General features: G+C 31.6%; 1 protein-coding gene across 11 annotated transcripts in view; it reads right to left on the minus strand.

The window, feature by feature from the left end:
- The window catches only part of LOC123220309 (probable disease resistance protein At4g27220), an 83,574-nt gene extending 58,066 nt beyond the window's left edge, over positions 1 to 25,508 (minus strand). For 4 of the 11 annotated variants that reach the window (XR_006503021.1, XR_006503019.1, XR_006503020.1 and 1 more), the window contains exons 1-7: positions 24,450 to 25,508; positions 22,049 to 23,901; positions 21,317 to 21,724; positions 20,367 to 20,837; positions 19,318 to 20,133; positions 18,170 to 18,987; positions 17,715 to 17,827 (exon numbers count right to left, since the gene is read on the minus strand). Coding sequence is in view for 5 of the 11 variants with exons in the window: in XM_044642437.1 (XP_044498372.1) it covers positions 18,154 to 18,987; positions 19,318 to 20,133; positions 20,367 to 20,837; positions 21,317 to 21,724; positions 22,049 to 23,901; positions 24,450 to 25,383 (5,316 nt within the window). In the remaining 6 variants the exon portion in view is untranslated. Of the gene's footprint in view, positions 1 to 15,422; positions 17,134 to 17,565; positions 18,988 to 19,317; positions 20,134 to 20,366; positions 20,838 to 21,316; positions 21,725 to 22,048; positions 23,902 to 24,449 lie in introns of those variants that run through there. The other 7 variants (XR_006503022.1, XR_006503023.1, XM_044642438.1 and 4 more) reach the window with 7 other exon arrangements.
- Positions 25,509 to 26,305: the final 797 nt, after the last annotated feature.

Raw genomic sequence — 26,305 nt, forward strand, 5'->3', positions numbered from 1 at the left:
GGCAAACTGTTTAAACAAATTGCACTTTCCCCCTTAAATGTGTGGTTAATTGTTTGTAAACTCACACTTTAACTCCTAACCAGACACATTCATGTGGTCCATAATGTTTAGAAAATGGCAAAAACCTACATGTCTCCAACCAATGTCCCAACGCAAATTCGTGTGGTGAGATTGTCCCCCCCCCCCCCCCCCCCCCCCCCCAAAACTTCATTTTTTGAATCCCATTTCATCAAAAAGCAAATCTAAACATATTCTAACATAAAACCCCTAGAAATATTAATCCAAAACACCAACAATTCAAGCCATTTCATCAAATGTTCAAATTCAAAACCCTAAGCCTAAAAATACCCAAAAACCACATTTAATTGCCTAAATATTTACACTAAAATGTATAAAACATGACTAGGATTGATTGACTAATCTTCTTAGCCATTTTAGTCATTGAAAAACTCACAAAAATCACTAGTGGAAGTCGGTTGGGTGATGTCTTATGAATTTGTAAGGTTGGATTAGCAAACAACAAAATTTTGCTACAATTCCTTTTGTTTGCCAAATGGACATATTAGTCATTACACATAATATGGGTAAGTTGGTTTAACATTGCTAAAATTGGGTAATTATGTTTTTGACACATAAAATTTGGGTATTTGAATTAATATTTATGAATAAAAAAATATAACAACTACCCCAGATCAAGCGTTGAGTAAGTAAAAAATATGTAGTTAGAGTAAACAAGTTATAATGCGACATCACTGATAAAATGAAGAGTTTCTTTGACTTACAATACGAAAATAAATAATAGAAAATTATTTTACATAAATTAGAATAAACACAAAACGTGATTTGGAGGGTCGATCCACCATTCACAAAGTATTGTCCTCGGTTATATTAATTTGATAGTAAATATAAATTAGTAAAATTTGATGATTAATCAAAAATTAATTTAATAATAAAAATTGAGCACAAAATATAGTTGAAAAAATATAAAATATTAAACAAATAGAAACTAAGTTGTTAGGCAAAATTAAAATTTGATTGATATTTGAGAGAGTTTGGGATTGAAATTGAATGAAGAAGATATAGAGAGATTGAGAAATTATGTTTTGAGTATGGTTTGGAGAGTGTGGGGAGAGGGCTCTATATAGAAAATAACAAAAAATTAAAAAAAATTTTCAGCCCAACAGCTACTGCCCTTAGAGCTCAGCAGTTATTGGCTTGGCCTTTGAGGGTGTAGAATGGTCATCCATTTTATTTTAAAATATTTTTATATTTTAAATGGCATATTAGGACCCCTACTATGTCTAATCTTAAAAAATAACTAAGGGGTCATCTAACAAATGCACTATCGTTTTAATGGAAATAATATATATATATATATATATATATAATTTAAAGGCCAAAAGGTTTATTACCATCCAAGGTTTATCGTAAACTTAAACTCATTTTTATTAATTTTTCAAAATTCAAATATTTATTTATTTATTAATTTTGGCTGTTATAATCAAGAATAAATTGTTATTTAGAGATTTTATTTAAACAAAAGAAAAAAAATTTTCACCTTAGTTTTAAAAACTAACCATTTCTTCCCTAACTTAATTTTAAAAAATTACTTTTTCACCCCCATCATCTATGGTTTATAAGGTTTTATATTTTAGAGTTCATGTCAACCCCTCAAAGTTTGAAAATTGCATTTACACCCCCCAAAACTTCATTCCATCTTTCCAACGTTTGTGCTTCCTGGCAATTTACTCCAGTGACATCTCCCCTCTATCCCTAGTGGTTTTTCGATGTAGGAACTACCACAAATTTGATCAAAATGGTTAGATATTTGTGCATGGATCTATGCAAATTTACACAGATCTGTGCAACTATCTGTTTGGAGCTGTAAATGTAATGTTTTGAAATTTGAGGAAATGATTGTCAAGGAGAGGAGTGTGTATAAAGTATTCTTTCTTCAAATAAAATTTTTAAATGACATTTTTATCTCTGACAATAACAGTAAAATTTAATAGAATGGTGAATATTTATGTTTTCGAAAGTTAGCGGGTGTAAGTTTAGGTTTACACCAAACCTTAGGTGGGAATAAGTCTTTTGGCCTAATTTAAAAATAATGATCTATCATCAGTTGCATCATTTTAGATTATCAATTATACCAAATTAATTCAAGGGTCTGACATTGTAATGTATGTTGTATTGTTGTAATAATTAGATATATAGATGATGTATTATCATATGACTGATAATAATATTTCATTTGGGTAATTAATTATGTATTCAAAATTCTATACACATAGTTTAATTGACATTTATTTATCCATTGAAAAATTTTCAAGAAATTGTTGTAAGTCAATTAGAAGAAACTCAACTTTGAGTTTTTATCAGTAATTATCTGAATATCTTCTTTTTCTTGCTAAGTAAATGTATGTATTCCTAAATATAGTAATAAAATAAGACTGTATTATTGTATTTTATTTCGTCCTTATATTTTACATATATTGGAATTTCAATAATTTGATAATAATTAATAACTTGTTAGCAAATTATTTGTTCCCATATTCTAATTTTAAGTTAAAAGATAAATGTCAGCTTCATTGTATTATTACCTAAGAAGGTTTAAGGGCCTGTCTCTTATGGATTTTTGACATTTTTTTTTATTTTTCTTTTCTATTAAAAAGAAAAAAAAGAAATCACTTTTGTTGCCATTTTTGGAAAATAGGATTTAAAAAATAATTTGTAAACAATTTATTTGCCCCTACTATTTTCCTCCATAACTATCGACATATGTTTTAAACAAGTAAATATTCATGGTCAAATGACTATTATTTATCTAAATTTTAAAAAGGGAAAATTAAATTAATTTCCAATTTTGCTCTTTATTAAGCAAAATACCCACTTTTTTTATTCCTAAACAAAAATACCCACTTTTCAAACTTTAAGCAAAAATGCCCTAAATATTTTTTAAAATACCAAAACTACCCTTCACCACATCTATATAAAACCTCTCACTCTTACTCTCATTACATACATTTCTCATATCTTTCAAACACTCTTATATCATTCTCTCACTCTCATTTTTACTCAATATCAATTATTGCAAGTTCGTTTGGAAGAAAAAAATTCGTATTTCTGAATTAGAAAAGTCAATTTGTGAGAAAAAGGTATTTATATAAATCTTAATTCAAAACTTAATTTTATTTGTCAAATCTAGTTCGTATGTCATGTAAAAGGGGTATTTGGATATTTAATAATAATTTAGGGGTTTAAAATGTGAGAAAAATATAGGGGCATTTTGATATTACACAATGTATGAAGGATTTAAATAAAATGTTAGGAATAGATAGATGTATTTTGATACAAGACAATATATGAGGGTGTTAAATAAAATGTTAAATAATTATGGGGTGTAAATGAAATGTTAGAAAAATATGGAGGTATTTTGATGTTAAACATTGTAAGAAGGTTTTAAATGAAATGTTAGGAATAAATAGATGCATTTTGATACAAGATAACATATAAGGGTGTTAAATGAAATGTTAGAAAATTATAGGGGGTTAAATGACATGTTAAAAAAATATGCATTTTCATACAAGACAATATATAAGGGTGTTAAATGAAATGTTAAATAATTATAAGGGTTAAATAACATGTTAGAAAAATATAGGGATATTTCGATAATAAACATTGTAAGACGTTTTTAAATAACATGTTAGGAATAAATAGATACGTTTCGAGGCAAAACAACATTTGAGGGTGTTAAATGAAATGTTAGATAATTATAGAGGTTAAATAAAATTTAGAAAAATATGAGGGCATTTTAATATTAAATATTGTAATAAGGTTTTAAATGAAATTTTTGAAGTAGATAAATGCATTCTGATACAAGACAACATATAAAGGTGTTAAATGGAGTATTAGATAATTATAGAGGTTAAATAAAATATTAGAAAAATATGGGGGTATTTTGATATTAAACATTTTTAGACAGCTTTAAATGACATGTTAAGAGTAGGTAGAGACATTTTAAGAAATGAGATGTGGCATATATATCAATAAATGGTTATTGTGAAGTTTTTCTTATAAATGTTTAATTTTTCCCAAAAATTTGTCAGTATAGAATTGATAATTAAAATAACTAGTTATGCATTTGTTCGTTTACAAGGAAAATGGATTCAACGTGATGACAACACAATGAAGTATGTTGGAAGATGTAAACAATTGATTAAAATTCCTTTCGAAACAACATTTGAGGGATTTATTCAACTTTTAAGTGAGTATTATGGTCTTGATCCAATCAGAAACTACTTTCAATTATCTATGAAACCAAGAAAAATTAAACTTGACTACCCAGTACAGATCCAAAACGATGAAAATGTCCAAGGTCTTATTGGCATGTCTCAATATTTCAAGGAATGTATTTCTATTTTTGTTACATGTACCCCGATCGAAGGATAAGAAGAAGAAGAATCAGAAAAATTGGTGAAGTGAAAAAAGAATATGATTTGAAAGACTTGATTGATTTCAGTAACAATGCATTCTATATTGCAAATGAATGGGCTTGTGGAAAGAAAGATAGGATTCTCGATTGGGGTGACTTTAAAGGGAACGAGATGACTAATATTCCTCTTGATGAGGTAGAGTCCAACGATATGTCACTTGTTACCAGGGGTATAAATAGTTTGCAACTTGAAAATCCTATTATGGGTGGCAGAAATTATTCATGACCATTTTTTGACAATGTCCTCACTAATCCGTTTAAGTGACTTTTTGATTTTTCTCCATAGCTATCACTATCATAAGGTGGTACAAAATCGATCCGAGGGGAGAATGCTATAAAGTTTGGTGATATTTTTCTTAACAAACAACACTTGAAAAATGTTGTAAACCTCCGAGTTGGCAATAATCTTGGATCAACATTATGTTATATACTCTGCAATTGCTGAAGTCTTTCCAGATGTCCTTCATAGGTGTTGTTGCCATCATCTTCTATGTAACATGCGATCAAAATACAAACATGACTCAAAGGTAATGTGTTTACACATGTATAAAATTTTTATTCCGTTTAATATTTTATAAATTTTGATAATGAAGTTCTCATATTATTATAAACTTGTAGGTTGCGTGTTCATAGTGGAAAGCCACAAAATTATATACAGAAGTAGATTTTAAGGTTATGATGAGATCTCTTGATGCGATAAATCCTCAAGTTGGGGCTTACCTACGTGAAGTGGGGTTTCAACGATAGAGTAGGGCATATTTTCCAAAGTATTGATATAACATAATGACAACTAATATTACAGAGTCATTTAATGCCTTTGTCAGACATGCACGAGGTATGTCTGTCATGATGCTCGCTAAATTCATTCGGGGTACATTACAACGATGATTTTATGTGAGGAGAAACTATGCAAGTACATACCCAATTATTAATAATTACTTGTTTAAGTATGTCTTTCTTCCCTTATGCTTGTTATTAACATGTGTTCTTATTTTTTCCAAATTGCAGATGAATGCCTTAACTATGTTACCCTATAGACTGAGGAGAAGTTCAGTTGTCATGTGTTGAAGTCTGCATGTTTGGAAGTTTGGCCAATTACAACTCTTTGGTTTTAGGTTGTTGGTATTGGTAGATACATGGGATTGTGAACTTCAATGAAACGTCTTATACGTGCAGAAAGTTTCAACTTTTACGTATTCCATGCAAGCATGTCGTTGTTGTTGCAAGACACATGAGACTCACAAATGTCAGTGCATTGGTTCATCCATTCTTCAGCACCAAATTCTACCATGCAATATATGTGGAACTTGTCAACCTACTCGAAAACCAATCAGAATGGTTGCATGCCCTAAAAGAAAGACTTATCTATCCCTCGTTCTTAATCATCATTGACTAGGTGACCTTTCAAACAGAAATGGACATCCCTCACAAGGAGAGATTGTTACACTAAAGGTATATAATTGGTGTAAACAACCAGGGCATGTCCGAACCCAATGTAAAAGCCCAACACCAGGTCCAAACTTCATCCAATAGTATTCATCCAGAAGAAATAAAGGAACGAGTTCTTGGCAACCTTCTATTTAGTTTTATTAATTATATGATTTATATATTTGTTCAAATGATATGTAATCAATGTATTTTGTTTAATGTTTCAGTTGAGTAATTATGTTCATATGTGATATAATACATTTAGTGTGAATAATGTTTTAATTACATAATTGTTATAATGATCATTATTTATGTCGTTATTAGAATGAACATTTTGTGGTTTGATTAATGTGTGATTTACTTGTGTTTAGGAAGTGGTGGTGGAATTCCAAGGTTGGTGGATTTATCCTTTATACCTTGGTTATGCTTGTGTTTTAATTTGGTGCCATTTGAGTGTGTGTGTGTGTGCATTGTTTTATTTGTCAGGACAGAGAGTTGTATCAAAATTACACAATTGCCTTAACATTTTCTTCCTCTTTTGATTGTCTTTCCTTGATCAATATTTGTACAACACTTGATAATATGATAGTTTAGGGTGTTATAAATATTTGTGTATGAAGCTTGGATGTATTGGAATTGTATATGAGGCCTAATTTATAGAAATTATAAAGTAGTACAATTTTGACTTAATAGTAAAAATATGTTATTGAACATCAAATATATACCAAAAATGACTTGTAGCATAATACATTAACTTATAAAAATCATGTAATTTATTGATTCAATAGTATTTTTAAACTAATAATATGATCAAGTCCATACAAATAACTAAATGTATCTTTCCAAAATTATATCTTTATTGTTTATTTTATATAATTTATCAATTCATTTGAAAATTCAAATAGAATAATGCTATATAAATAATTTTTATATATAATAATGACATTAACGTTGAGAAATTTTTAGTATTTTACTATTAACATTTTTTTCACCTAAATCTTAATGTTGACAAATTTTTAATTAATACCATAATTTAAAGTAAATAACATCACAATTCTCTCTAATTTTTTCATATAAAATTATTTAAAAATTGGAATCAAATGCATAACTATATATAATGAAAAACAATGTATATTAAACGCATAACCATATACAATAAATATATACACAACAACTCCGAAATCGGTAAAATAAACAATGGTAAATACAAATATACATCTGTAATCTACTCGATACAGTAAAAATACAACTACAAGACTAAACGCCAATGCATGGAGGTGGACGACTCTCGGGGAAAATTTGGGCTCTGTGATAGCGCCATATACTTTATGAAGCGTAACATAAAAATACCGCAATCATCAAAACCCTCATCCTATTAGGGGATACCCTCCACTCGATGTAGTATCAGGTGATCAACTCATGGTGTGCGCTCAGATGTCATCCAAAAACTCGTCGCCTCTAAGAATGCTAGTATGAATGTCGTGTATGGTCACATCCACCATGCAAGTCCCTTATAACTCCTTGAGTACGATACCTCAGAGTTGTATACTGTAATCGACCAATCATAAAAATCTATAATTCGAACTACCCAATGTGCACAGTCGAATTTTATAGGGATAAAAACCTATAAACATTAAGAAATTATAATGGATACACATGTCGTGTATAAATTAATTCAAAGTAAATTATAATGAAAACACTATTATACTCTACACTGTCGACCTCTCGCCATCGTTTGTAAAACAAACCAGGGGTATAATCTATCTTAACCATCTTAATGAATAGCTCGGGAAACTTGTACTCCTTTGTCAGTGTGGTACTCTAACTATAAAATGCCATCCTGATATGCCTCACGAAGAAGTTATAGGCTATTGTCTAACTCTGCGGAATGACGACTTGCGGCTCGTGTTAGTGTCAACGTAATATCACCAAAAAAGAATCTACATGTTGAAAAGGATATAAAAAACTTGAATTGTATTAGTTTTTGATGAATATATAAAACATTTAACCAAATTCATTAAATATAACAACTTACATCGTTGGTCAGCCACTCCCGCACCTTGATAATAATCTTCCAAAAACTTTCTCTAAACTTAGCTCTAATAAAGTAAACCTCATGGTCATCAGATGCTACAACTTTGATGTACCACGTGAGGAAAGATTCCTCGCACTTTACAGCAGAGGATGGAATGGTCCAAATTTGTCATTTCACCCTCGGTTTGATTAAATTTATATACAGGGTGCAAACGGGCAAACCCTTTTAGTGGCCTGACCATGTGCAATTTGCACCATCTGAAAAATAACATAAAATTGTTAATTCAATATTTAATCTTAAGTAACAAATATGATTTAATCAATTAATGTTACTTTATTGATGTATGCTAGAAGAGGTTTGACAAAGGAATCCTCTATTGTTATCAAGTCAACTATTTGTTACCCCCTGATGGACTGCAAAATTAATTTTATATTATTAGTGATCATTATATATATATGAATATATACAAATTATAATGGATATTCCTCATCCTGGTTTCCATGTGAAACATCCTCTAGTAGCTCGTCCTCTTGTGAACTAATTTCAATTACTTTTTTACTAGAGCTAGAGATATCAACAAGTAACCATAACCGCTCATCCTGAAAAGAAGAAAAAACAATTTCAATATACATAATAATATTAATAAAAAATTGATCAATGACATTTCATAAAAAAAAATACGTTACCTCTACAGTCGGGGAAGTGTATGAGAAGAACTTTTGATCGATAATGCCTCACGACCAGTACCATATACGAATATTAATAACAAATTAATAAATGACATTTCATATAAAATATAATAACAACAATAATTTTCAAACCTTAGGTGGGAGAGGTGATGTAACCGAAGCGCCAACCGGAATACCTTTATTACTAGGACCCTGTATGAATATGTAAAACAAATTAATTAAAAACAATACAAAACAAAATGTAGTAACAAACATAAATGACAAAACTTGGATGAGGGAGGTGATGTAACTGCAAGGCCAATCGAGACCTCCTCACAGCCAATACCCTATACGAATAATAATAACAACTTCATCAGTGACATTTCATATAAAATATAGGCCAAACAACTATTTCCCACCCAAGGTATGCTGTAATGACAAGTTTTCACTCTTTAACTATAGAAACACCAAATACCCACCCATGATCGGTTAAATTTAACAAAACCCTAAAGGTGGTAAATTTAATCTCATTTTCCCCCTTAAAAGTTTAAAAACTAATATTTTTTCCCTAAGCTAAGTTTGAAAAGATCGCATTTCCCCCCCTAGGGTTTATTTCCAAACCCTTTCACTTTTTTCGACGTCATCACCGGCTCTCTTCCCCTCTCGACGGTTTCTCTTCCACCGACGATCCCCCTCAACTCCACCCCAACCCATCTGACGTAGAGATACGTCATCTAGGAAGACGATCGTCTTTCTAGATAAAGACGACTTGTCTTCCCAGACGACGACGAGTCGTCTCGTCTTTGTCTGGGAAGACGATCGTCTTCCCAGACGATGATGATTAGGAAGACGAAGAACTTCGTCTTCCCCGATGAAGTTCTTCGTCTTCCACAGCTTCTCTGATGCCAATCGGGCATCCAAATAGAAGGAAAGAGATCGTCGAAAGGAGAGGATACTTCGGAAGGGAGAGGCCATCGGCAATGGAGCCAGAGATGTCATTGGAGATTTCAAAACGAAACCCTAGGGTAAAACTATGATTTTTTAAAACTTAGGCTAGGGGAAAATTTTAGTTTTTAAAGTTTAGGGGGGCAAAAGTAGATTATATTTTAGTTTATTTTTAATATTATAGAGAAAATGACGATTTTACCCTTATCATCGTTAGGGTTTTGTTAAATTTAACCAGCCATGGGTGGGTGTTTGGTGTTTCCATAGTTAAAGGGTGGAAACTTGTCATTACAGCATACCTTGGGTGGGAAATAGTCGTTTGGCCTAAAATATAATAACAACATTTCATATTAAATATCTCTGATAAATTAAATACAGACCTCATGTAGGTGATGAGATGGAATCAAAGGGTGAGGTCGTCTTAATAGCATTGTGCGTACCCTACATGAGGTTAATATAGATGTTAGAGAAATAGGTAAATACAATTTTTATAAGGAATAAATGAGATGTGGCTTTGTAACCTAATCGATTGGAGCTGGGCGTGTATGTGTGATGATTTCCTCCAAATGAGTCAAACAATCCTCTAATCGAGTCATCTGAGAAGACACCTCGTCTTATAAATAAGAAATCTCACATAATATCATAGTGCCCCAATGGCCAAAGCAACATCTACTAGGGATAAAATGGGTGATGCAGTAATGGGACACTCTTATGTGATAGGATAAGGAGCATAGTCCTAAACCTCAGGAAGGTGTACGGTCTTGATGGCTAGGATCTCGATAACAGGGAGACACGTAAGATGCTCCATAACAGGGGGTTGAATAAGCTTTTGAGGTGTCTCAGAACTACCAATCAGCATATCAACATATGGTATCACCAAAGATACTCTATCTTCTATCAGGGGGTGTCGAAGAGGATAAGGAGGAATGCAAATTTGAAATACCCATGTACAGAATAATGTCCACATACCATGGTCTAGCCTCCTCAATCGGTCTCAAATGGAGTGGGAAAGTGATATCAAACTATTCATTTATATATATAATTCAACATATTTGTAATAATCAAGGTATCAATTAACTAATTAATTAATAATTACATACCTTATCACTGGTGAAAATAGTGCCCATATGACTCTAACCAAGTACATCTCGTATATGCCACCTGAAAATCTGTGGAGACACATGGACATCAACCAAATCCACCCAATTTAACAGAGTGTCTATCGTCTCATATATCCAATACTGCAATAAAAACATTAACGATTAAATTAAATTAATTTGTGTTCTTACCAATTAATATAGATAATCAAGAAATATACATTTACCTGGAATGCAATGGGAAATCCGTACATGCCATATTTACACATGTCGAGCATCTAGTTAGAGCAGACTTTGTCACTTGTTTAGGATATTGACTCGTATGTTATCTGTTGCACTAGAACACCCTAGGGATAGGAATTAAACCCATCCAAGTGATCAAGTAATTGGAGGTACTCTATAGATACCTTCTTTCATCGATCATTTTTCTTTAACACCATATGTAGACAATACAATAAGGTCATTTTGATGGCGTCGATATCATCATCCCCTCAGACCTAGCCAAGAAAACATGTTCAATATTGTAATATTGCACCTTCTGACATCCTTGAAAATAGGTATCCCTAATCTTATGTTCAAATCCGCATGGAATATATGATGAAAGTACAATGATTTGGCTGAATGATAGTCCCATCATCAATGCAAACTCGAATAGGCTAAATCTCACATCAATCCCATTCACCCTAAACCAAAACTCATCTCTACCTAAGTCCCAATATAGTTGTCGTAGCAGAAATAAGTGCACTAACACTCTAGAGAACTCGATATCTGGTAATCAAAGGAAATGCCTGAAACATGTCCTCTCAAACAATCGCAGCTGCTTTGGTGTCAGTGTTGACCTAATCTTCGACATGGTGATGCGTTGGACACAACATATAACCTCTGCTCAAAAGTGTCATGACTCATTTGAGATTCACAACTTGCCATCCTCACGTTTTCTTTTATAAGAAGTATCCTGTATAAAAATTAAAAAGGTTATAAGAATTTCATAAAAACTAGATATATAAACAGATATGGAAACAACAAATATAGAAAAAAACAGACCTAAAATGCAAAAACTACATGTTGGAATACCTTAGAAAGATGAAAACTGTATAAACAAAAGTAAAATTTAAAATCTACACGTTGAAATGCCCTGGGATGTTAAATACTAAAAAATCACTTGAAAATATAAAAAGTACAAGTCAAAATATCCTAAAATGATGAAAACAAAAAAAAAACAACCCTGAATTGCTAAAACTAACCGTTAAAATACCCTGAAATGATAAAAACTAAAAAATCAAACTGAAATTCAAAAGGCACATGTCGAAATGTCTAAGAATAACAAAAATCAAAAAACTGAAATAAAATTTGAAAACTACATGTCCAAAAACCTAGAAATGTCTTTTATTGAAAAAACAGAACTAAAATTCGAAATCTATATGTTGAAATACCCTAGAATATCAAAATTCAAAAAATCGCTTAAAAATCTAAAAAAATACGAGTCCAAATATTCCAGAATACAACAATCAAAAAAATGAACTAAAATTTTAAAATTACATGTCCAAAAACCTAAAAATGACAAATATTGAAAAACGGAATTGAAATTCGAAATCTATACGTTGAAATACTATAGAATGTCAAAAACTAAAAAATCGCTTGAAAATCTGAAAGTAGGAATCGAAATATCTAAGAATGACAATAATTGAAAAATTGAACTAAAATTTTAAAACTACACGTTTAAAAACCTAAAAATAACAAATATCAAAAAACAGAATTAAAATTTGAAAACTACTTGTTAAAATATCCTAGAATGTAGAAAATTCGAAACTTACAAGTGAAAATACCCTAGATTGACAGAAAAATTGTCTTGAATTTCGAAAACTAAACGTTAAAATACCCAAAAATAACAAAAACTAAAAACTTCATTTGAAATTTAAATAGTACAAATGAAAATGCACTTAAATGACAGTAATCAAAAAATTGGATGAAATTTTAAAAACTACAAGTCCAAAAACCTTAAAATAACAAAAATCAAACAAACGAAACTGAAATTTGAATTTTATATGTTGAAATACCTTAGAATGTCAAAAAACAAAAAGCCGCTCGAAAATCTGAAAAGTATGAATTGAAATATTCTAAAATGAATAAAAATAAAAAAATTTATCTGAATTTTAAAAACTAAATATTGAAATAGCTTAAAAACGAAAAAATAGAAATATCAAATTAAAATTAGGAAATTACATAAGAAAACTACCTTAGAAAGTGCAAAAATAATGAAATAGACATGAAATTTGAAAATGATACGTCCAAGAACCCTATATCAGGAAAAATAGAAATGAAATTTGAAAACTAAACTTTGAATTACCTTAGTATGGTAAATGATATGAAATTCATTATTACATCGTAAAACAGGCTTAAAAAAGCACAAAAATCAAGAAATAGACATTAAATTTGAAAATTACATATTGAAAAACCCTAAAACAGAAAAAACAAATATGAAATTTGAAAACTACATGTCAAAAAACTCTATGTGTAAAAAATATCAATTTACCCCCTTATAAATTTTCTACTCTCACACAAGTCCAATAGTTTTCCTTTGTCACCTCATCAATTTTCTAATCTCCTACAAGCCCTACAGTTTTAAAAAAGTCAATTTTTGCCTAACCCTCCGGATTCCCCGTGTTCCACAAATCTCCCCCCGAGTTAATGTAAAATTTTCAACTTGCCCCCATGGATTTCCCTTGCCTCTCCTAGGCCCTAATATTTAAAAAAAGCAAAATTTTCCCCTATCACAAGGGCCATCGTTCCAACCCGTGGGAGACTTAATTCAACCTGGGGGATCCAAAGGTCCCTCGGGATGGATCTCCAGCCAATATAATGCATTTTTCAATCAAAAATCGTTATTTTAGCCTCCAATTTCAACACAAATCAAATCTACACATTTTATAACACAATAGCCCTCAAAAATTTCACCCAAAATAATCAAGAATTAAGATATTTTATGCATTGTTCAAAATCATAACCCTAAACATTCAAAACTCAAAATCTTTATCAAATCGAAATAATTCTAACAATAAATTGATTCAAAAAAGATTAGGAATGATGTACTAACCTTCTTTGTCAATTTGGGTCAGTTTGCTACACCAGTGGAAGACCCGTGGGAGACCTGTGATTTTCTTTGAATTTCGACAGTATATCAAGGGAAATTTAGGAAGGAATATGTAAAATTCTTACTTTATATATAAGGGCATTTTGGTCATTGCATAAAAAGAGTGCATTTTCACTTAATCCTTAGTTTTTAGGTAATTTCGTTTAAACCCATTTTGTTTTAGGCAATCACTTTAATTTCCCTTTTAAAAAACCAAAATTTTACCCTTCATTTGCTCTTGTTAATAAATTCTATTTGGCTTTCATGAAAATGATAATTTTACCTTTTCAATGAAATTATGAAACTTCTATTAACATATAATATAAATATCAAAATAACAATATATCTTTATCAATTAAAAAATTTATCAAAAATTTCTTAACTTTAACTAATTTTAAAAGGTCGTATTTTATTCAATATTTTTTGGGTGTAACTGTTATTTTTTAAACCACAAAAAATATATAAAAAATTTTAAAACACCCTAAATTTTTTTCAAAATTTCAAAATATTCTAAAATTTTATTAATACCCCTAATATTTTTTAAAAAAGTTATAGTTCATATCTAAACATCCCTAATTTTGAAAAAAAGAAAATTGAATAAAAATTTTTATATAAAATAACAGTTTTGTCTTTTCACTTAACAAAATTTATTAATTGAATTAGATATTGATAAAAATCTGACCTTTTATAACTTAATAACAATAAATTTGTCGTTTCAACAAATCTTAGGTGAGTATCTTTTATTCTTTAATTAAGACAAAAAGTTTTATTAAATAAATTAGAATTTTTAATTTTTCAGTAACTATAAATATAAAGCTTTAAATTAAAAGTATGGATGAAGAAGAATACTCCTTTTTATATTCAACAAAACAGTTTCATCCTCACTAAAAAACTTAAAGCAGTGTTATAGAGAAAAACTTTAAGGGCTAGAAATCATTCCCCATTACATTTTGGAAAAGACTAAAATATGCAACAGGTTAACTAAATTTGTAAAACTGTATAAAACACAAATACAAAAATTACCAAAATATTTTTGAATGCACCATCAAATGGCTCTTGTAGATATATACACATGAATAGAAAAGAAATTCAAGAAATCCAGCAACAAGAACTATACTCACTGTCCATTCCCAAAATAATATATACTTATTATCTTCTTTCCTTTGGATTCTTTCCCCAATGCAAATTTCTAGAGTAACAGGAAAAAAACAATATATATAATATAATATAATATAAAACACATATGTTTTGATCCATTGAAAAAGAGACACAAATATAGAATGTTCAGCATTGGGCTAAAATACTACTGATTGTATTTATAATTCATATATTCATCTTTAAAATAATTTGTTACATCTTAAAATAAATTAAACTCAATACATAAGATTTTTTTATTATCAATTATATTTGTTTCTCCTTTTTTACTTTAACTAGGAAGGATGGAAATGAGTGGCCTTTCAGTTACATCAACAATGCAGAAAGATAACTAGTACCCAACTTTTTTTATGGTAAGTATATATTAACAAAAAAGTAATAAGCCGTCCAACAGAAAGACTTGGGAACACTCTACATTCATCCTTTCTAATGAGATGGACATCCCAAAACACAAATTAAGGGTAGCCAATACCTCCACAAGAAGACCTCAGACAGATTGACATTATCTCCTTTTGAAAACCCATCAAAGTTCTTACAATCATAGAGATATAAAAGAGAATCAAACAAAACCTTTATATCACGTACCTTTACAAGTACATGTGCAGGTTTGTCAATGCTATACAAAAATTCTCACCCAAACAACACACAAAAAATTGCATTTGTATCAGTTCTAAGGGAGCTAAACATCCTGACAACTCTGTAGGGAAGCCAACACCCTATACTATGAAAAACGAAACTTTAATTTTGAGGCTAAACCAGCAGGGTGCCTTCTTCCAAGCCAGCAACAAACTAGATCCTCCAGGATTCTGATCACTCAGACCTACACCTGCATAATGCAAATGCTGCAGGACCAGGGAGGAGCAACAAACATCCAGAAAAAAAATTGCACTCTCACAGATGGTCGAAGCAGCAGCTGAAACAGGAGAAAGAAGCCCAGCACGTAATTTACATAATTTGATCAGCTTCTGCCTGACTTCTGCACCTGGAAAAGTTCTAGAATGGCCTGGGCAAGAACTGCTGCTGACTGAAAATCTGCAGAGCAAGGCCTGCTTCTGTCTAATTGCAGCACCTGGGGAAAAAACTAGAACTGCAAGGATGCAGTGATCAATGCTGCTATTCCCCGACAGCTTGGACATTGGCAGGATTTCACCCAAATGGCTGCACTGCTGCACAATCAAGAAAGGCGAAGTAGCAGGCAAATTGGCAGTGCTTGCTTCTTCCGAGAACTGCACAGACAGCTTTCTCGTGCAGACTTCAGCTCCAGAAAAAAACAGCTCAAGAGGAACACAGCAAAAATAAATCTCCATAGTAGAACTCCGCAAGCAGTAGAAGAATAAATTCAGTCATACAGACTGGGGCACTGGAGAAGAATAAAATCTGGAACAGACTGCATTAGAAGGATTCTATTGCAGTGAAAACCAGGAAGCAGAAACGTTGAGCTTCTACAGTCAACCAGAGAAAGCAGGAGAGCAGAACAGAAAATCTGGGCAGAGAAGTAGAGAAAATCCGGGATTGGATCCTGCAGAAGAAACCTACAGCAGCCGTAATCCCATGACAAACACAGCAGGTAAGCAATTGCAGAGTTTCGTTCTGGAAAGACAGGACAATACAGGGAACCAAGGAAGCAGAGGATTCACAATCTATTCTGGAGCAGAACACCTGGAACCAGAAGCTGGACAAGATAAACAAAAATATCAATTGAAATTGATTTAGAGCTCAGCTCTGATATTTGACCTTGGACAGAAATGCCTTTGCAAGTTCCAATAAATCAACGCAAGGAAAATTGCAGTATGCAAGCACAAACTTCCCATTTTGATAGCTTGCCAAGTGACGATAAGCTGCATGGCCAGGAGAGAGCTTTGCGACAGACCTGATTCCAGAATTGCTTCATAAATAAAACAAAAGCAAGAAATAAGTTCAATACCAGATATATGTTACCAATTTTTGAAGAAGAACAATCAAAAGACTTAAAGAGGACCTAAGATTCAACAAGGTGATCTCAGGCTCTTTTGTACCCGGTACCACACCCTTCTAAATCTGAGCTTGCAATAGGGAAAGGTTTTATGAAACAAGTTGAAGTTTACACTTCAATGAATCATTTGTCCTCAGTCACAAAATGTCTTTTGTTCTGTACTCATGAGGCAAACATCTCTAGTAACCTAATGATATACTTTGAAACTCTGCTTAGCAGTACATGCAATAAAACCAGAAAAACCAACCGTCAATTTCTCAAATTCAGAAAACTTTTTCAAACTGATGAATAGCTTATAAAATTTAAATTCTATGTTTTTATATATATCTCTTGCACGTGAAAAAGAATTAATTATTTATAAGCTATGAAGAACATTATGAAATCATAGTTATCAATACAAACTTTTTGGGATTCTCAAGTTGCTCATTTAGTCTTCTAATGGAGCAACCGCATGCTCAGCAACTTTTGCAACAATGAAAACACATTATAACAACTTTTGTGAGTCTGTTGTTAACATCTAGTCCACTGCTTATGTCCTTTTGAGAGTCTTATGTCCTGTTAACATCTAGTCTGTTGTTAACAACTTTTGACAAAGACAATATCACCAAATAGAATCATCATACCATTCAGGACACAAATCTCAAATCACCCAAATTTCAAAATTCAGACATTTATTCATGTAGACACATAATTCATATTACATTATAAATGCAAAGAACCACAATAGGCAAAACAAAAAAGCAGAAGCAGAACAATAAAGATGGAAACAAAAGGCTTCCCATCTCTGACCTCAGCACAGGAAACTTGAGCCGCAATGATGCCTCACAAACCACAAACAAAAGAGCCCTATTCCAGAGACTTCATTGAAGTTTGCTTTGTATCCTTCCAGAACTCTGAATATTCTGTAAAAATATAGCACAACACAGTGAAAGTGAACAAATGAATTGCAGGGAAATGTCATTTTAAATTTTAAAATGATGATCTATAGTTTGGTAAAGAGAAAAAAAATGTGAAGATAAAAAAAACAAAAACACGTGTCCACAATATATATATATATATAAATTCAATAATTTTTTTGCATCTTTTGTCTATAGAGTTATTGACTACTTCCAAGATAATGTTAATATAAAGGAAAGTTAATGATAAGGTCATGAGGACGCAGGACCTTATCCTCAAGAAACAATGATTAGAAGTAAGGGGAATGAGATAATACAAAGATAAGTAACTGTTAAATGAATATGTACCACTTTTTTCTGTGTAGAAATTGAATAGTAGTGTTAAGGTCACCCTTCCAGCATCCTAATTTGTCATTTGGTTGATGTTCTACTCTTCGTAAACTTGGTACACTTAAGACTCCTTCAAAGAAAGTCTTCATATTGTGGCATTTGAAAACAATCAATTTTTCCAGAGCTGGAAATTTGAAGCTGTAATTCCCGGAGCAGAAGCTTGTGAGATTTTTTAAATTAAAAAGTGACAGTAGCTTTAATTTGTCAAAAACAATTTCCTCAGCTTTTGTACCCCCCTCACTTGATACTACTTCTGCCATCATTTTGCATTCTGACAATGTCAGTTGTTCAAGTCGCACCAGACTTTTGGCTGTTGAAGATGATACTAAGTTTATCAATCCATCACAACACCACACATTTAAAGTTGCTAGATTTTCAAAAGTTGCTGAAGATGGCACTATCCTAATCAAATTGTGGCAAAAATTTACATCTAACATTTCAAGATTTTGAAGAATTGAGTCCTGATGAGATTTTTCTTTCCACATGTACTCCAAATTGAAAAGCCCCCATAGCTCTAGTTCCTTTATTTGTGTGAGCATGCTTACATGTTTCTTGTCTTTTTCACATGAGAATATCTCTTTATATGAACTCAATCGTAGTATAAGTATTTTGAGATTGTTAAATCTCTGAAGGACTTCAATTGGAATGTTAGATGATTCATCCTTAATGATCTTAAGAATTTTCACTTTGAAAAACTGATGTTCTTGAAGCTGGTTTTGCCATACAAGTGTGACGTCTTTTCCACTCAGTGTCAATTCGTCTGACTTGGAGTTATCCTGATGATTGATCAAAACAATTACATAAAAGTTAATGTTTTCTTCAACATTTATGTCACTACTTTTTTAATAGGAAGTAAGGAGAAAAAACATTCTGAATTCAGGCAACTAATATGCCATCCTAATATTGGTTATACTATTCAGCTTTAATTTGTGTGCTGAAGAGTTAAGAATCCATAAAAGAGAAGCCATTTTTAGTGCATGTAAAATTAAAATCTTGTAGCAATATTACTTCTATAAAAAACTTCTCAATTATTTTGTACATCGAGAATTCAACTTTGAAGTTGAATAAGAAAATCAAAGTAAAACAACTTTAATCTAAATGCATACCTCTTCTTCGTGCAGATGTTGTATAGTTGCATTTAGGTCACCCACCCAACCCCCTTTGTCTTTATCCCACTGATTTTGTTGAACTTTCTGTAAACTTGGTGTGTATAAGTTTCCTACAGAGAAAGTTTTCATCTTAGGACAAGCATGCACAACCAATTCTTCCAAATGTGGAAATTTCAATGCATAATCCCCAGGGCAGAAGCACGTGAGACTTTCTAAGTAGTCAAGTGACAACAACTTCAATTTTCCAAAAACAATTTCATCTTCTGCTGCTACATCTGTCTTATCTGATACTATTTCTGTTATCATTGCGCAACCTTGAATTTTCATTTCTCTCAACTGCACCAAATTTTTTGCTATTGAAGGTGTGAGTAAGTTCATCAATCCATAACACCACTCTACAATCAAAACTGTTAGATTCTCAAAAGATGCTGAGGATGGCAGAACATTTATCATTCTGTCACATTTATATACTTTTAGAGCTTCAAGATTTTGAAGAAGAGAGTCTAGTTTGGAGCCTTTTCCCCAAAGGTACTTTGCATCGGAAAGATCACACAACTCCAAACTTTTTATTTGTATCAAGATCTTTGTATCTTTCTCATCCTCTCCACATGTAAATATCTCTTCATATGAACAGTCACTGAGTTTGAGTTTTTCCAGCTTAACCGATCTCTGAAGGATGCCAACCGAAATATTGAAAGATTTATCCTGTTTGATCTCAATTGTACATCTACAAAAGTTTTCTGGAAACTGATGCAGCAATGTCATCATGTCATCCACTCTGCTTAGGGTTAATTTCTCCAAATTGAGGTTAATCTGCAAACAAATTAGACAAAATAAAGCTCAAGTTGAAGTTGTCAAACAATTTGACAAAAAAAATTTTGTCTTTTATTTAAGCAGAAATATAATATGAAAATATTTTGAATCAATGCACACGTAAAGTAACTCATACTAAAGGCAAACAACATTGGCAAAAGGTTAACACATAAATTTTTTTCATGCTACTTATTATTTTTTGAAAAGTAAAAGTAAAAACGAAAGGCACTTACCTTTTCCACCAAGAAGAGGGATTGTTTCTCCCAAATATTTTGTTCACCCTCATTATTATCATGGAAGTTCATATTTTCTAAAGTAAATACTTTTACTTTGTCACAATTATGCACCTCCAACTTTTTTAACACCGGCCATTCAGAAGTGTGTACTCCAGGATAGAAAGTTGTAAGTTTGGGCAAATCCTTCAATTTTAAAAAGGTTACTCGTGGAAATACAAATGTATTGGTTGCTTCTATTCCTTTTGCAATAATCTCCTTCAACACACTACAATTGCATATCTCAATGTGTTCAAGCCGCTCAAAGCTTTTCACCATAGAAGATGGAAATACATATTTTAGTTTTTCACAACCATCCACAATTAAGCGTGTCAAGTTTTGATAGCAAGAAGTTGCAGCAAGTTGACTATCCCAGAGTATTTCAGCATTGACTGCAGCCAATTTTAAGACCTCCAAATTGGGGACAACAACCTGCACACAGATTTTTTTGTTGTAAAATATTACTAATAAAATTCCTAAATCTTAGAAATACCAAGTTTATTTTTTTTATTCTTTATTCATTTTCAGAAAGAAATTCAAAATAATTTATCCAATAGATTTTAATTTACCCAGGTTTGTTTTCATTGTCTCTCTTTTGAAGAAAAGAAACCCTATAACATTGGTTCACCGCTCAAATGTTCATCAGTATAAAATAAAGAAAAGCAGAATTATAATTTTGTATATAATGTGATGCTGTAAAATCATAATTAAAACTTTTTTTTTTGGGGTGGATGGATGGAAATATGGAAATAAATAACGTAGAATAGGTCTTGATAGGCTAAAATGCAAATCAGATTGATCAACAAATTCTAACTAAAACGTTAAAAAGGTGAGTAAATTGAAGAGAATAGCCACCATCTGCAGCACTACTTTTTATATTTGATATATAACAAAGAAAATAAGACTCATACCTTATATTCTGAAGAAAATATATCTAGTTTGCCACAATTACACACCTCCAACTCCTTTAACATGGGCCAATTTGAATTGTGTTTACCATAGCAGAAAGTTGTAAGCTCTGGCAATCCTCTGAGTTTCAACAAGGCCACCCTTGGAAAGTTAAATGTAGTAGTACCCTCTGTTTCTTCTCTGGCAACAATCTCCTTTAATTCCTTACAATAACTTATCTCAAGGTGTTGAAGCTGCTCAAAGTTTTTGACTATAGATGATGGAAATACAAATTTTAGCTTTTGACAGCCATCCACAATCAATTTTTTCAAATTCTGATAGCAACAAGAGGTTGTTGGAAGTTTGTTGTCCCAAATCTTCTCAGAATTAATTGCTTCTAGGTTTAATTCTTCCAAACTAGGGAAAACAACCTGCTTAAAATTTAATGTAATGTCAATATTTTCTCAGATAATAAAAGTTGTATTTTATTCATTTATATACTATGACATGCCATTAATGTTATAAAACTCTCTCTTGTCACTAGGCTTGAAGATATATTCTTAAGTATTTTTCTCTCTCTCTAACATATGCAAAATTTAATGTACCTGTCCATATACTAAAATTTTAACCTCAAACAATTTTTTTTAAATAAATTGAAAATTAAAATAATAGCATAAAACCTAAAATGAAGTTCATTTAAAGAAATTCAAATCTAGAAACATAATAAATTAGGATAAGGTTATCACAAATCAAACCTTTTTGTTGAAAAATGGCATGACAACATCAATTTCCTCATCCTCATAATTGATATCTGAGTAGAAGCTCGCAATCCTTGGAAGATTAAGCAAAGTCAAGAAGCGTAATTGGCAGAATTCAATCTTATCAATTACTTCATTCTTGTTTGCTCTATTTTTACTTTCAACAGCAAAAATTTCAGTCAAATTCTTGCAATCATCCACCCTAATTTTTTGAAGTTGTGGAAGACTTCTGCTAGCATTGGAGAATGAGAAGATATTTTCCAACTTATCACAACTTTTCAATTCTATATATTTTAAGTAGTAGAAAGACTTTGTTGAGGGTAGACCATAACATATCTTTTCCAAGTTAATCAAGTTGAAAAAAATTAGAGACTCCAGGAGTGGAAAGACATCATGAGGTATGCACTTTGTTGAGTCAACAATGCACAAGATGTTAGGATTATTATGGATACGAAGATATTTTAATTGAGAAAAACCCTTCTGGTCTAATTCGGAGAGATCATTTTTGACACCCTGCAATTTGTCTAAGCATAAGAATTCAACATTCGATAACAACTGCAATTCCTCTTGCCAAATGAAAGAATTAAGATTCAGTTTCAGTATTCTTAAAGCAGCAGGCTTATTTAATGAATAGCTTTCAACCTCCATGTCCTTCCCATAATCACCATCTATGAGGTACCCACCAAAATCAGTAGCCCCATTTCCAATTGATATTTTGTACCTTTCTAACTTTTTGGAGATGAAGTCTTTTGGCAATATTTGATCATCAGAAATATCTATTTCTAAAGTCGTCAATTGAGACAAATGCTTCAACTCCCCAAGTATTTCAAGCTTCCATGAAATAGAGCATCCGCTCATATACAATTCTTCCAATCGGAATAAGCTTGATATAACATTTGGTACTATAACTTCTAGTTTCTTACAATCACTTAAATCTAATAACCTTAACTGAGTTAATTTACCTATTTCTCCAACCAACTGCTTAATCTTACAATGTCGCAAGCTAAGAATCTTTAGTTTTCTCAACTCTCCAATGATTGTTATATCTGAAAATTTGCCATAATTCAAACACAGTGTTTGAAGATTTATGAGAAGATCAAGAGATGTTGGCAAGGACAATGCCCTCAGGTTAACGAAACTTAGAACCTTGACATTTCGCATCCCTACGAAAAAACTTTCAGGGATTTCAAAAGAACCTTGTATCCTCATACTGAAAAATTCAAGTTTTGGACAATCCAAACCTTGAGGCCAAATCTCGCTATTCATGTTACAATCAGCAAGTGAGATTTGAGTGCATTTTTTCAGTTCTTCATTTGACCATTCCCTCCCCATGACATTTCGCTCTGTAAATACGTGATGATCACTATATGCAATTGTAATGGCAATTAAACGAACAACATCATGCATGGAAAACTTTTCACTGGTTGAACCATCAAGCAACAAACAAGAATCCTTGAGTTCACAAACAAGACTTTCCAACTTATTTCGTGCTTCTTCCATAGTAAGGTTAGCTTCTTCTAGTATATCTAAACCCATAATGAGTTTGAACAAGTCTGAAATGGTAGTATCATTTACCATTAGGCTACAAATTAGCAAAGTTTTCTTGTGCTCATCACTTTTTAGATAATTGTAACTCAATGCTATATTTCTATATTCTTTTTCTAGCAAACCTGCAAACTTTGTTGGAGAAGGTTTTCTTAGTTCTCGCAGGGCATCTTTCCATTGAAATTGATGTCTCATGTTTCTTAATGCTCTTGCTACAGTAGTAATGACAATTGGCAAACCCCGACATTCGTTGCATACATCATGCGGCAGAGAATTCAACTTATTTGTTTGATCAACCACATCACCTGCAAGGGGGACACTGGATTTTAGATCAAGAGGCAGAGATATGTCTTCTATATGCTTCAAATATAATAAAATTGATCCCATTTGAACATTGAAATTTTTTAACTAATAAATTCTTTATTATAGATCATGCATTTAACATAAGTATTAATAGCATTTCTGTTATGTGCTTTGAATTTAAAAACAAAGGGAGTTTTTTTTTTTTTCATACGAATTATATATTGAACATCTTAAGAACTAAATAATATTAGTTAATGAAATACTAAAAAAGAGATGTTTAATACTAAAAAAGCAATGTTTAATTAATTTACTAGTAAACTAAATTTGTATTCAATTTCAAAAAATTTATTTTTACAACTGATATATAACAAGAGAAATTGAAATTTGAATTTTAATTAGCACAATTATATTTTAATTTCTCAGAGTAAATTTGCTTTTTATTATTTCACGTAATATATAACAGTAAATAGAAATTTATCTAAATGAATATAAATATTTTTCATAGATATGCAGAAGAAAAGACTATAATATGAAACAATTCTGTGATTACCTGCCATCTTCTTAAACAATCTCCAAGCTTCTTCTTCCTTTAAGACACCCATCGAGAAATCTTTCTTACAATCCATACTCCATAATACATTACGATATCTTGCTGTCAGCAATAATTTACATCCCCCACGCTCATCTCCACAAGGAATACCGAGAGCCTCCAAATCTAATCGTTCCCATATATTATCTAAAATTACAAGCACTTTCTTATCATTCTTCAGTCTCGCATTCAACTTGCTCACTCGTTCAGCCTCCGTATCAAATTTCACGCCTAACTGATTCGCAAGTTCATCTTGAATCTTTTTAGTATCTGGTTTATCAGATACCTCTACGAAAACCACCTCATCCAAGATCTGGTTTTTCTTGGCTTGATGACCAACTTCTTTGACCAGTGTGGTTTTACCAATTCCACCCATTCCATAAACCCCAATAATTCCAACCTCAGGATCATCTAATGCCATCAGCACATCGTTGAAAATTGACCTTCTTGATTCAAATTCCTCATAATCTTTGTTAGTGAGCCGAATGACTTCATGAGAGGTAGGAAGAGAAACGTCAGCAAATGTTTCTTTTTCCTGAAGAAGTTCAGTTATAGCGTTCAGCTTTTTCCATGCTTTCCTGCCATTTTTGTAGCAAGTGATCAAGTTGAAACAACTGCTGTTTGATTTCTCTTGAATCAGCATGTCTGTTTCTTCGATGGCGGAATCCACATCCCCCTGCCAGTCCTTAACATTCTGTTTGATCTTTTCCACATTATTTTCAGCAGCAACAACCTTAGCCTTCACCTCATCTCTTGCATCCTTCAGCTTTCCAGCTTCTTTTTCAAGATTGTGAAAGTTGGTTTTGTAGTTGTACAAGTACATAAACTGACGGCCAATCGGAGCACTTAAGCACTTTCCGACTTCTAAACCAGCATTCCAAGCAGTTTCTTCCATTCTCAAGCACAAGGAAAGATTTGGTATCAGACAGATTAGAAGGAAAATAAGAAAAGGAAAGAGAACTCAGAGATGAAAACAAGAGGGGGTCAAAGAGATACAGGGCATTTGTGTGTAGTATTGATTGGTTATTTTAATTAAATTATTTTAAAGGAGATAAAGATGAAAGACTTAAAATGTTTGGTTAGTCAACAGAGAAAGCAACATGCCAACAACTTCATGCATTATCCAGTGGACATTATAATCTATAATAATTACAGTTATGCAAAGAAATTCAATTTAGGAGTAAATTTTACTTTTCTTCGTGATAACAGGAAATAATATATGTAAGGCTTTAACATTCTTTGTAGCAGAGAGTAAACTCCCAACATACCTGAAATAAGGTTAGGAATAAAAAATATTATAGATCTAAGTGTTCAATATTAAAATGTATTTTACTTCAATTTTCCTTTTTAAAAAAGAATAAAGATTCGGTAAATATCAAAAATTTAATCTAATTAGTCAAACAGACAAAACATTGAACGCAACAAGTTATTATCATAAACATTATAAAAAATAACAAAAAAATAAATAAATAAGTTAATTCCATAATTAAAAATAAAAAATGGGTTCGCCCAATTTTTTTAATAATCTCTTAAAGTAATAGTCTATCTTGTCTCATATGATCAATAATTACAGTAAGCAAATTTTATAAGATGCTCTCTTTCTTGGTACACAAATAAAATAATATATAAAAAAATTAAATAGTAATTTATGAAAAATGGGTTCTGTCAGACTAGATTTTTTCCTACTTTTTTCTTTTGGAGCCAGTGTTCAGCCACCCATTCTTGTGTCGTTCTTTTGCTTTTTAATTAAAATAATAAGTATATTAAATTAATTACAAAAAGAAAAGTTAGAGAAATTTTATCGAAAATTTAAGTGA

The sequence above is a fragment of the Mangifera indica genome, chromosome 7 (genome assembly GCF_011075055.1).
Source record: "Mangifera indica cultivar Alphonso chromosome 7, CATAS_Mindica_2.1, whole genome shotgun sequence".
Taxonomy (NCBI): Eukaryota; Viridiplantae; Streptophyta; class Magnoliopsida; order Sapindales; family Anacardiaceae; genus Mangifera; species Mangifera indica.